The 13,679-nt window shown below is 41.0% G+C and overlaps 2 protein-coding genes and 1 pseudogene across 6 annotated transcripts in view; 1 reads left to right on the top strand and 2 right to left on the bottom strand.

The window, feature by feature from the left end:
- Positions 1-278: 278 nt before the first annotated feature.
- LOC147466127 (uncharacterized) lies at positions 279-1,041 on the top strand. Its single transcript, XM_086506146.1, has 5 exons — positions 279-282; positions 428-491; positions 570-663; positions 751-858; positions 943-1,041. The coding sequence occupies exons 1-5, from the start codon at positions 279-281 to the stop codon at positions 1,039-1,041; spliced, it is 369 nt and encodes a 122-aa protein (XP_086362272.1).
- Positions 1,042-2,157: 1,116 nt separating this feature from the next.
- LOC147466128 (uncharacterized) overlaps positions 2,158-13,679 on the bottom strand; it is a 35,120-nt gene continuing 23,598 nt past the window's right edge. The window contains exons 2-6 of one of the 5 annotated variants that reach the window (XR_015189697.1): positions 4,311-4,377; positions 3,748-4,239; positions 3,276-3,658; positions 3,010-3,194; positions 2,158-2,932 (exon numbers count right to left, since the gene is read on the bottom strand). Coding sequence is in view for 2 of the 5 variants with exons in the window: in XM_086524198.1 (XP_086380324.1) it covers positions 3,790-4,239; positions 4,311-4,377 (517 nt within the window). In the remaining 3 variants the exon portion in view is untranslated. Of the gene's footprint in view, positions 2,933-3,009; positions 3,195-3,275; positions 3,659-3,709; positions 4,240-4,310; positions 4,378-6,038; positions 6,745-7,063; positions 7,226-7,331; positions 7,678-7,790; positions 8,351-13,679 lie in introns of those variants that run through there. The other 4 variants (XR_015189696.1, XR_015189701.1, XM_086524198.1 and 1 more) reach the window with 4 other exon arrangements.
- LOC147466129 (uncharacterized) lies at positions 4,955-5,616 on the bottom strand (annotated as a pseudogene).

Below are 13,679 nucleotides of genomic sequence, written 5' to 3' on the forward strand. Positions count from 1 at the left end.
AAGCTTCAAGAAAGACAATCAACCTTTTTGCATTGTGAGGAAAAAAACTTTATGCCTAAGTAACATTATATTTTTTTTGTTTTGTTCACTTGTGTATCTCATCCTTCATAGGTGGATGGAAAGCATATTTTTGCCCGATGTTCTCTCAACTGTGTGATGGGTAGACATCTTATGGTTCCCATTTGTCTCTGAGCGTGCTATAGGAGATCATACGTTTAGCAATTTCTTTGGGACGTTTGATTTAGGATCTCACATATTTACCTTCTTCCCCGTTTTAGATGGGTATGGATGTTTTACTTTTATGTATTATCGTAGTATCAAAAGTGTCAAAGCTTCAAGTCTAAAGGTGTGTTCTTTATATAGATCACATTGGGTTCTTGTGGCATTTTACAATGCCCATCTCATACTTTTTATCGATGACGGTCAGCTATACTTCTCTTTGACTCACTTTCGATTGTCTGCATGGAGAGACTCTTACCACACGTGTCTAGGTATGCATTGTTTTTGCTTTAAACATAATGGTCAGATTGTTTGCATAATCTCAATTAATTGATTGCTTGTGTTTGAAGGGTACTAAATCACTTTAGTAAGCATTGTTCAAACCTTCAAGTCGAAGACGAACTTGAAGATCCTCGGGAAGCTTGCGAACTCCTCACTGCACAAGTTTAGGGCGCAATTTAGTATTGTGTGCTATTGCATTGTGTATTGAATTTTCTGTTGTTGACTTATATACATGTTTGTTGGCTATAGTGTCCTCAACAAAAACCAAATTCTATTGCCTGTGGTTATTATGTGATGATAGCAATGAGGTTATTGATAAAGACCACTCTTAAAGATCAAAAGCCTCAAGGAAATTTGGTAATTGCTTGTCTTAATTGAAGCACTCATTATAGTGTGAACTCTCATTACTTTTTTGCTTTCTAATGCTTTGTGTTTTTTCAGTTAAAAAAGAATTGGTTTGTGCATGAAGAGATCGAGTTCACGAGACAGAAACTCAATGCCTGGTTGAACAAGGCTTTGGGTGAGGTCACACTTGGATAGGCCATGGTTTAGGTCTTTTTTGTGTTCACCTTTTTTTGTATTAATGGCAAAGTTTGAAAGTCATCATGGCCTACTTTGTATCGATGATTATGTTTACAGATCTTGTCTATATCTACATTTTGGTCCACTTTGTATTGATGGCAAACTTTGAAAGTCATCATGGCCTACTCTGTATCGATGATTATAATAATAGATCTTGTCTATATCTACATTTTGGTCCACTTTGTATCGATGGCAAACTTTGGAAGTCGTCATGGCCTACTTTGTATCGATGATTATGTTGATAGATCTTGTCTAAATCTACATTTTGGTCCACTTTGTACGGGCATTATGTATCAAGGACGTACATGTATGGTGCTAGAGAATAAGGAGATAGATCTTGTCTAAATCTACATTTTGGTCCACTTTGTACGGGCATTATGTATCAAGGACGTACATGTATGGTGCTAGAGAATAAGGAGATAAAAACGTGTATGTGTGTGTGTGTGTGTGTGTGTGTAGCGAATAAGGAGATAAAAGCATGCAACTCGAGAGCTGGTTACTTTAAATTTTTGCTCTTTTGAATGAAATTTAGATCTTACTTTGTTTGTGGTGTGCGTGTGTGCGCGCGCGCCCACCCACAATACGTTGATACCTGGGTGGAGATAACTGTTGGTGTTGTTAATGGTGCACTTTTTGGTCTTGGTGCCTCTCTTCCTTGGGGAGGCTATAAAATGCAACAAGGAGGTGCCTGCTTGCTGTTGAACTTGGATTTAGAAAGTACTTTTGTCCGTCTTAAATGAACAGATGCCATGAATGAAGACATCATCACGAAAGATAGAAGTTGATAGATGGAATTTGTCTTTTTTTTTTGTGTTGTAATTTGTAGCAGGCTGCAATGTTGAAAATCTTACTTACATGGGATATTGTCATGTCTGGACTTAATTAATCCACTCAAGCTTATGGGACGCTTTTTTATAGAATTTTCAACAGATATCTGGATTGTTCAGGGTCATTAACGTAATCTCAACACACGAATAATGGTTAGTTTAAATCAAAATTGAATAAAACTCCTCAAAATTTATCCCTTGTATTAAAAAGAAGCTTGAAATAGAATTGTTATAAATACATCATTACATGGCTTCAACTAGAGGAATATAAAAGTAGAATTCTGACGATGGAAGCTTTGATGCCTAGTAGTTGTTCCCCATTTTCTCGGGTAAGTGTAAAGCAATACTCAACATCTTCTGCACCACCAGATTGGTAAGAAGAGATCACCCTCCCCAAAACTCTCAGCTTCATTACAAACGCAAATCACTTGACCCACTAAAGATTGTATGACATTTTCTTTGATGTGCATAGACTTTACTGGGAGGAGAGCATGACACGTGTGACACTTGGGTGTGATTTGGGAATCCACTAGCAAGGTTTTGGTGCAACAATGTGGACACCAAATACGGGGCCGTTTATCAAAACGGACACGAGATCTACCCCTTTGGTGCTTACGTCTGAGTTGGCTCGTTTGATGCAATGGTTTGGAAGGTTGGCTAGTTCCATTAAGATCTATGCTTTGTAGTTCTTCATTTGTGCAAACTAGTGGTACACTGTGACCAAGCCGAGTTGTTGTAACGTGGGCCTGTATTTGTCTAATACTTCCTCTGATAGGGAGATCAATCTTTGTAGGGATCACAAATGTTGAGAGTGTCCCTTTCATGTTTTGCAACTGTTGCCTGATGATTTCAATTTCTTTAGGATCCTTAGAATACACCTCTTTCTGTATAGCTGACAGTGCATCCTTGAGGTGGTTGATGAGATCCACCACATCATCTTCCCTTTCTTGTATATCATTGTTACTATCGTGCGCTTCAAAATCACGATGCATGGCATCTTTGTAGATGTTGGATGCGTCTTCCTGTGCACCATGTAGAAATTCTATCAAACGAGGAAAATGAGTCAGTACTATCATTCAAACACCATTAAGATGCTTACACTGGCTGCTCCAATCCGGACAATCACAATAATTGCTTTGCGAGCTGACATGATACCATATACTCTCATTTGTGATACTTGCTAGATGGTCTAGTTTGAAACCTTTGCAAAATTCTCTCCCCTTCAAGCATTTTTGTTGTCTGCATCTTTGTCACCCCCCCGAACGCCATATCGCCCAGAGTCAGCTACCATGCAAACCGTGAATTAGACTTGAATCCAAACCTTCAACATATAATTTGCATCAATCAAGAAAGAGAAAAAATTACCTATTTCTTGCTTTTGTTGAAAGAACCTCAAGAGGGTACCACCGATGCGACTTCTAAACTTCAAGTCACCCACAAGCGCATGCAAGAGCTCCAAGATAGATCGATTAATCCGAGCATCCAAAAGAGAATATATTTCCATAAGCACTCCACTAAGTTTGTGGTGTCAACATTGCCATGTCTAAACATTCGTCCAAACCTCGGCCATCGGGTTTTCCACATGCAATCCTCCCACACCATCCATTAGTGACATAACTAACTATATTTGGGTATGGTGAATACCTCACCAAAAGCTCTTAAAATCTGCCTTCAAAATCCGATTCTGTCGCACAATGCATTAAGTTTGACAAATCATTATAAACATCGTCCTTTAACTCCTTTGGAACCTACATTTCAAAACAAACATGCATATGTTGTACATCATTTTTTTTAATAGATCAAATAGTTACACTAAAGTAACTTAGCAGTATAATACCTGAGGTAAGAGATTCTCCATCCATGCTTTTTTGGTATGGAATCAACAAAGTAGAACACGGCATGCAACTTGATACTTTTTTCCATTGGCATCAATACTCCAACTATGCGGGTCTTCATCCACGACCTTCGATATAGTCTCTAGTTCTTGCTGTGACTTATCAATCACAATAGCTGATGGACGAATGTGGTCCATCCTCTCAAAGACTACAGTAACTGTCAATTTTAAAGCAATGGTGTCGTGATGACAGTCAGGATCTGTCGTACACAGCATGAACCAAATTGGTAGGCCAACACCTTGTTGGTTTGACAACACTGTAGCATACAAAGGTAAACCATATATGTTTGTTTTAAATGTGCTGTCAATAGCCCAAGAGTTATTTGTAGAGAATCGCTTGGCTATTTGCATCATCCAGTCATCTTGAATGATCAAGATAAAAGACTTATCTTTGTCATTAGTTGCTTTTGGATTGTATGGTTGGCAATAAACCACCTGCATAAATATTTGAATGTAAGAAGAAAAGAAATATGAATTACTCTCTGTGACTTATGACAAAACATCACCTTGTTGGTTTGGCGTAATTTCAAAGCCTCCGTATACATACAAACCCAGTCATCATCTGTACGCGACCTGTATCAACTTGATCACTTAGAGGGTATCCTCTGTATAAAGCAATTTATTAAAGAAGCAAGTCAAAGTGCTACCTTGATAACGCATTTGATAAGACAAGATATTGATTTCATGCGGTATCATAAAGAACCTATAGATAGTATAGTGAAGAGGGAGGCTCGCTCCATGTGAAATCTTTCTTTTGACAAAGACATAGAAGCAACATATCGAGCATTCCCGACATCAAAGAGATCTTCCATGGAACACTCAATTACGGATGGATGGACAGGCAAGTGATATATATCAATTCTTAAACCTGGGACATGACCATTGTGACTAGTGTTTAGATTAATATGAACATCATTACTCCCATTGGTAGTTATCACTTGTATTTTAAACGGACAACCACATTTCTTTGATGTCCTTGTTCTCTTTTTATCTCCCCTTCATCGAGGCACACCACCTCAATGACATATATAATAAATCACAATTTTTGATGCGCCATATTTTTTGGAAGAACGGACCATCACTAGCCTTGGCTTGTGCTCGATCATGATGGTCTTTAGGTGCCCCTCTACATTGGATATGTTTGTAGTAATCACATTTGGAGGCTCTTAATTCAGGTCCATTCTTTGACGCCATGATCTTGAAGTTGAAGCGTTAGTTGCATTGCTACATCCACAAGCATTTATGTACTCTTTGACGTATATAGTAGATATACCATGCTTCCTAACTTCAATGCACCATTTGGACTTGATGGAAATGAGGGTTTTATTAAACCCTTGGTGTTTTGATCCTTCAACAATGTGGAAAACTTTTACAATATCCTCCCAATCTTCAACACATGGAACTCTCACCGGCTACGATCTCCCAAATATAAACAATGCCTTCTATCCTCATCATGCCCAACATGCAACTCATCCTTCATCTTGCGCCACTTCTTCAAATCCAACATGTCTCTAGAGTCATAGGTTTTAAGAGTTTCCAATGTTGTGGAGAGGTCACTTTGAAGCACTCTTTTATGTAATTATATGCCTCTATATGAAATAAAATTTATGTTGTGGATACATAGAAATTTCGATCCGGAAATACCTTAACCATTTGATCATCAAGAGGCCTGTTTTCTCCAAGAACATCACCTTCGTCATGGAGTACCTCAAAGTCGTCATCAATACTTTCACTACTTGCATCGCTTGAATCTTCATCAAACAACTCTTCAAGCATATGATCACCTTCCACATTTTCTTGATCCCAATCCATCACTTGGTTGTGATTGAGGGTGATTGGATAAGAAAGCACACTTCTTTCGGTCCGTGAGTGTGAATGTTACTGTGTGTGTGTGTGTGTGTGTGTGTGTGTGTGTGTGTGTGTGTGGGGCATAGAGAGAGTAGTTTTTTTTTAATGTGTCGAGATTACACAGAGTGTGCTGAGATTACATACATTGTGGGTCTCTAGATTACTTTGATGTGGGTCGAAAGTTAGACTCTTTAAAGTAAGATGAGTGAATGCGAAGGTAGTTAGGTACGTAGTGTTCGGTACATATTCGGTACATAAGGTATGTACTACAGAATGGATTGAGTTTTTAGGTACGTAAAAATTAGTCCTTTTTTTTACAAAGCCTAAAACAAGGGGAACTTCATACATTTACTTATGCATTCACCAAGTCTTCAAATAAAGACTAGCAAATCAACACTACATCATTACAAATGCCAAAAATTGGAGTCCACGACTCTAAGCAAACAATGAAAACGCAAAGCTGAGATTAGCTAGCCATTGATCAATGTCTACAAACAAATAATATCCGATGTTTGCTACCATGGTCACAAAACTAAGAGCATCAAAATAAATACATAGTGAATCATGAAAATGATAAATCCAAGTCTGAAGTCTGAAGTCTGAAGTCCAGACTCCAATAACTAGTAAGCACTAAAAACCGCAAACTCAGCACTGCACTCAAAAGCCATCATCATCATCAGAGGACGATGAAGATGATGAGGGTGACATCTCTACCTCTATGAGGACATTGCCCTCATCATCATACTCTGGTCCTATAAATCCTGGGTCCCTTGGTGTGTATGCATCATCCTCATGTAGATCACCTTGCTCTGAAGTCTGGAGGAGACGAACAGCCGGGTTCGCTGGAACCCGAGGTCTACGTACTGGAAGCTTCCCAATCCGAATGCTCTCTCGCCGTGCGATGTCAGGATCTGCAGCCTGCTGTTGGAGAGGGATGCTCAAGGCCCGAGCATGTGACCTGGTGACTCGTCTATCCACACTCTCCAACTATCTATGAAGCTCTCGCAGTATCTCCTCCTGCTCGTCTCTGATACGAGTATCTATCTCCTCTACTGTAGGGTCTAGAACCATCTTCACCTCCGTAGGATCCACCTGCACCAACATTGATAAAAATCCATAAAGATTTAAAGATACTTCAAGTAATTCAACCCCCGGGGCGGTCACTTATCAAAAGCTTCCTATATCACGTGCGTTCAAGAAAATAATACCTCAATATACATACTATATTTACACTATGTGCCTATTTAAAAAACCCCCACCCCCCTCTGTATGTATACATTTTGATCTTTTAATAATCCTCTCCGGTTAACTCACATGATAGCATACACATTCTAAAAAGTGACCGCCCCGGGATTCAACCTAGTCTATATACGAGCCTTTAGCGGACTGAAGCATGGAACAAAGTTCAAACCTCCTTGGGATTTCCCAAAGCATGGAAAGAGCGCACTAGCCTCATGTTCGCTCGATAGTACACCAACTTCTCTAGCTGGGTCGTGCTCAATTTGTTCCTGATCTTCGTGTGCACCAAGGAATATGCACTCCAATTGTGCTCACAAGCGCCAGCTGAACAATCCTGATGGCAATGTAGTTATGTACACAAGGTGCAAATCTTTAAAGGACAAAAGTGCACAAGGTCAACATTTTAGGCACAACTCACAAACATGTTACAACTTGAGTACCTGAGAGAGAATGCTTAGAGCTAGCTTGCAAATTTGTGGAAGACCCGAACTTCCATAGTTCTGCCATCAACTTAGGGGAAGCTTGGTAGCCTCGGGTCTCACTGCAACACTCCTCATGAAAGTAGGACCCAAGTTGTTCATGAAGCTTGACATCTCACCATCTATGATCAACTGCTCATCCTCGCTGAACATGAGATTGAGGTTCTCCAAACGAAGGGTCAATAAGGCCATGTTTCCAAAAAGCTTGAGCTTCTTGTAGAAGGGATGGAGTAAAGCTGCCATCCCATGAATGGGACGACACATATATTGCCATCGACTATCTACAATAGCGAGAATGTCGTTCCGTCTGCAAGTTCAAAAAGAACAATCATTGAATCTGAGATTGGCAGATTGCCTAACATTCTATTTTAGAAAAAGCAAGGTAAGCAACCTAATGAATCAATGATTCTTAGTACTTACCGCTCTAGAGGTAGTGTCCTCCACGTCTCAACGTGTCCTCTCACCTACATGAAAAGGTGAAATACAAGACCAAGGGTAGATCCCTCCATATCTGTCACGCGCAAGAGAACAAAGAGTGGCTGAAGAGCCACGGCAAAGCTATGCACCTCTGTCCAAAAGGCTTCATCTAGAACCTTCCTCTGAATGGCCTTGGTAGGCTCCTGTCCTGCATGGCTCATTAGGCACCACTTTGGATCCACAACAGTTTGCAAAAGTGGGTCCCTCAGCCTGTATAATCTCTGAAGAACAAGGTACATGTATGCAAACCTTGTCTTCGAGGGCCGCACCATATCCAATGTGTTGTGGCTCCTGAAGATCGCTAGAGCTTGGTGCTTCTTGCGGAAAAAAGTGGTAATCCTCGTTGCCTTAGACACAATAGGTTGAACCCATGGCAATTTTCCTATGTCCTCCATGAGTAAGTCTAGGCAATGGGCGGCACATGGAGTCCACACAATGCGAGGGAAATCCCTCTCTACCATATCACGCATGGCCTTGCAATTGCTAGCATTATCGGTAACAACCTGCAAGTAGCCAAACAATGTACATTGAAATAGTAGAGATAGAACAAAAAAACACAAGGATAAGAGATGCCAGCAGCAAGATGAGGAGATTGAATTTACCTGCACCACATTCTCCTTTCCCACCTCAAGAATGGCCTGACGAATATGTTTGTAGATGAACTCTGCAGTGATCTTCTCACCTGCCTTTCCGGCATCCACGGCTCTCAAAAAGTATGTACCAAGGCAAGATGAGACTAGAATGTTGATGATGTGGCATCTACGTACATCACTCCATCCATCAGAAATGATATAACACCCAAAAGTCTTCCACCCATCTTTTACTAGAGTGACTACTCTATCAATGACCACTTCCTGCTCATCTAGCACACTTGTACGCATCTTGTTGTAATCCAAGCCAGTCCACGACTCTGTGGGGCCAACCTGAGAAATGGCTCTCACCATCCTCTTCCATTGATATGTACGAAGCACATTGAATGCAATTTTGCACTCTACAAGAGTGCGAGCAATCTCCATCTCTGCTATCTTTTGTCTTTCACCCAAGACTGAGAGTTTACGCGTGAAGGCAACGTGGTCTGCCTCGGTGCATTGGTGGGAGATGTAGACCGTTCATCACCAATGACCTCCTCATCATGCCCTGCTACACGAGCTCTTTTCCTACTAGTGTCGACACTGGAGGGCACGCTAGTCTAAGAGCCGGAACCCATCGCTCCATCTCTTGGATTGTCACCAAGGTCCCCAAGTAATGCATCTTGCAAGGCATCCTATGAAATCGAAGACCCCCTCGAAGGTGCACTCGATGCTGAGGAGAAATGCTCTCGAATTAGGTTTTCCTTAATTAGAGGTGGAATCTTCTCACAGCCATCGCAATGATTTGTAGTACCTATCCCTGTAAGATGCTTGAGAACACGAGTAATAGTACTTGTCTTGCTTTCCCCACAGTATTTGCACTGCCACTGACGAGTACCCGTCCCTTGCTGACTCGACGTAGTAACTATTCGGATCACGTGGATGTGCGTGTCCCACACTGGGTTGGGTTTGCGAGGCATCTTACTAATCACCTGCAAGAGAGGAGCACTCACTGGTCTAGTGCACTCTGCACAGTACCTGCAGGTTCTTACCAGAAGCGCTTAAAATTCAATCGCAGAAGACGTTTTTCGATAACAGTTCCCAGCGCCTGAAATAGGGCTTAAAATTTTATTTTTTTAAACACCTGTACGCTACGTATTGTACCGCACAACACGGTATGGATGTACGGTACGGATATGATCCGTACGTACGTATGCATGCAACCTTGGTGAATGCTAAGCATACTTGCAAGAATCTACTTTAAGCTTGACTTCAATGCACAAATAAAAGGCGCCGTGCCAAGCCTCCAAAAGTTATGACTGTGCCGGGATTACTTTTTGTGCAGAGATTACAATTGCACGGCACCGAAAAAATCCGCGGTCCTCATTCCATCTTGATCCAACTTTTCACTCCCACCTTTGTTGGACCCCGTGTTACATATAGACGGGGGGGGGGGGGGGGGGGGGGGGACTGTAAACATTGAGAAAGAGAGCTTGAATTGAGAGCATTCGATCATGTCGAAATATATATTCCACATTTTTTGAGTAAACAACGCAAAAAAAAATACATGATGAATTTTGATTTTCCAAAACGGAGTACCAAAAGACTTGCAAGATTCAAAAAAATCCATTCCTCACATACACATACATCATCATGCATACTTGAAGAATACATCTTGACTAGACCTTCACACAATAGGTCCCTGAGCCAAGAGCATGCATAGGGTGCTCCGCCAAAAATATTTTTCATAGCTCGATCTGCAACGTAAAATCTCTTGTAAAACACTGCCCTGCTTTTCCTATTTCCACCTCAAAACTCAAGCAAGATTTTCATGAAAAGCAATGATTAACAAAAAAACTATGAATGATTGATAAAAGAGTGTTGAATAGACTTAAGACATTATCACAAATGCTCATTACACCACAAAGATTATGCACTAAGATCACACTTTATCATCATCTACATGCATCTGTTAAAAGGGTAACACCGAAAAGACTCTCCACAAAGACAAGCGCTTTAAACAAGGAAGACATGAAGGATGATAACCATTCAAACTATTTATGATTTCCTCCCACATTATGATCCATCATCCTATACACATAGAGCTTCAAAATAACTCTCTTTCTCTCACTTTGCATAATAAGCTTGTCATGTTGCCTTGTTCTTTAGCAACAATCTCTCTCTCTCTCTCTCTCTCTCTCTCTCTCTCTCTCTCTCTCTCTCTCTCGCACGCGCTTTGCTTCTCGTGAAAGGGAGACCAGAGAAGTACACCTATGGGATGCACTACCTTTAGCCAAGTAAGACCTTCCAAGTAGTTCAAGAGGAAAGAATTACATAACAACTTTACCACTGCATCAACTTAAAAACAAACCTTACTAATTGAACATCCTCCTTGCAAAGGCATAATCCCGCCGAGTGAAGATGGTAATATATTAGATTAGATATGAGGAAAGGGCATCTCTTTAATGGATCGTGCTTAAAAGATAGATTACTCATGCTGAGAGATAAAAGACCCACACCTTAAGATATAAAGTAAGAAAGGAGACAATAGAGAGATTTAGGGTTTATGCGAAGGAGAGTTCTTTCAACCAAGGAGATGCACAAACACAGATGGCCATGGGTGATGGTTTTCTGGATGATAAAAATCCCTTTTGCCTGCGTAACAATAGATGCAAATACTAGTAACTAAGGTCTCATTGAAGAGCAACGCATAGGTGGGTATGGCGGCAGGTGGGGTGGCAATAATGCCCCACTCCTTTGCATGCAGTTTCAAATTCATGCCATGGGGGTTTGTCGATTTTGTCATTAGCTGGGGACCACCATGCCCTCTCATTTCACATATGAGGTTTGTTTCCTACTCCCACCTTGATTCTCCAATTGCTTTCAACTTTCCAACAACATCAAGAACGGTGCCATGAGCTCCCAAACACCAAACTGGCCAGAGCCAGTAGCTATTGACACGTGGAACAAAACATGTTTCACCATTATCTTGTTATTTATTATATAGATACAGATGTGAATGTAACATTTTCTTGAAGATTTTTGGTAAATTTCTCACAGGCTAGACTTCAAAACAACAATCAGTACGTGTACACCCACGTCACTTCACAAAGTGAGAGGAGTGCTCCTTGCAATGCTCTCACACCACACACTTTCACTCAAGGCGGCTTGGGAAAATGCTTTTATGGATCTTTTTCACCTCTTTGTGAGAAGCTAAAAACTATATTTGAGAAAGAAAATTATATACAAATGTGAACTTTTCAACTAAAAATCTTGAAATTTGAGCCAACCTAATGGCTCCAAATTTGATAAAGTGAACCTACACCGTAGCACTTCTCCTCACTATCTCACATGGGCTTTTTAAGAGGGTGGAATTGGAGTTGATCTCTTCAGATAGCTGATTCTAGTGTTAGAGTTTACAGCTACTGGAAGTCGTCAATTCAGTTGATGAGATTGAAATGGAGTATAGAAACTGAGCCGGAATAGTTACTGAACTGAAATACTCTACTGAAATTAGGAACAGACTGAATGACTGGAAAAGTGTTTCAGATTCAGATTCAGAGTTTACAGATACAAGGTATTACAGACTGAAGCTTAATGGACCACTGTATTAATGATTATAGAGTAGAGTTACAAGTAAAGAGATTGTCACTCAGAACAGCTTTGAAGACTAGAACCATAAGACTACAAGTAAGAAGTCAAAGAGTGCAACTAGCTCCAAAGTACAATCAGCCCGATTACAATGTAATGGGTCCTATTTATAGCTTCTTGAGATTATTGTGGTAACCACCATGGTAATTACTGGCTGGTCCGTTGTTCGGCTTCCTAGAGATGATTCCCACCTGTTGAGACTATCTCCGCCGTCTACATCCTTCCCTCCTTTTCTTGAATTTTGATAAAACTCCAAAATTTTTGAAAAAAATCCACCGTCTGATCCTTCTGAGGTGTTGAGGAACCTCTTTGCCTGCTTGCTGAGCTGGCCAATGTTCCTCATGAGTCGGCCTATGTTCCTCATAATAGTGTTCTTCTGAAGTGGCTAGCTCTCCTGGTATTGCTAGCTTTACCATACTTCATGCTTCTTGAGTGCTTGGAACCCCTATAGTTGTAATTCCATGGGTGTCCGGCCAAAGAAAATCCACCTTTTGATTGTGGAATTGGCTAGATAAATCCACTGTCTGATTCTGAGAACGGCTAAAAAGAATCCACCGTCGGATTCTAAGATGGAACTACCCAGTATCCTTCCACTAAACCTACTTCATGTTGCCCTTCGATCGTGTTGGTGTTTTAGAAGTCCTAGTGCCAGCATTGTCCTTCTGGATAAGTCTGTAAATGGCCTCATGCTCAAGCTGATCCCGCCTTTCTATGGTCATTTCTACTTGTTGACCGCCGGGTCAACAACACAACATAACTCAAGTTTCGTACCAAAATCTTATCTTTTGCGAGTTATGAAATGCTGCGGATTATGGCTATAAACATCATTTGTAATGAGTAGTTATTCTAGTTTCAGAAGCCGGGGTGCAATGGCAGTTCCAGATTGTAAATACAAAGCCATTTGACCCTTTCAACCCCATTTTGGTTAAACCTAAGGTAGCCTTAGTATATAAGGTACCTAGGTCATTTTGTAAAAAGACTTTTTATCATAATCAAAACTTTAGCGCTGCCGTCTCCTGTGTGTGAGAGAGAAAGAGAGTGAGCGTGAGCTTTATCCTCTCGCTACGCCCGGCTCGCTCAACACATTGGAGATCCGACTGCACCATTGTTGTAGGCTCAAGGAGAGCTACGCGACAACGCCAAGCATTCCACGCGAGACGAAGCGCACACGCCGACGCATCTACGAGCTATTTGTGGCCGTAAGTGTATCAAACGATGTCTGTTTTCTGCGTGCTAGTAGTCTATAGAATCGTGGTGACATAAGCTATGCATAGATACTCATAAATTTCAGTTTCGGGCACTTTCAAAATTCTGCTCTGTCATCCTGCACGTTTTCCGCAGATGGGTTTAGAGTGAGGGTTTTGAGTGTAGAAGCTTAGGGACACGTGTATCCTAGTGAGGGGATGGTGTTCCTTAAGTTTCGTATGAATCTGGCATGATTAGGTGAGTTACCTTCCGTATTTGTGTATGTGGCTAGGTGGTGTAGTTGAGAGCAATGAGGTTCTTGATTGTGGTTTAGTTGGCCTTCCAGAGTGTTGTATGTGTAGGATGGTCTCAACCTGACAAGCTTAAGAGATTTCCTTCGTGTGCCTATCGTGTCATCTGTGTCCTC

This window comes from Adiantum capillus-veneris, chromosome 1 (genome assembly GCF_014529385.1).
Source record: "Adiantum capillus-veneris isolate H3 chromosome 1, ASM1452938v2, whole genome shotgun sequence".
Classification (NCBI taxonomy): Eukaryota; Viridiplantae; Streptophyta; class Polypodiopsida; order Polypodiales; family Pteridaceae; genus Adiantum; species Adiantum capillus-veneris.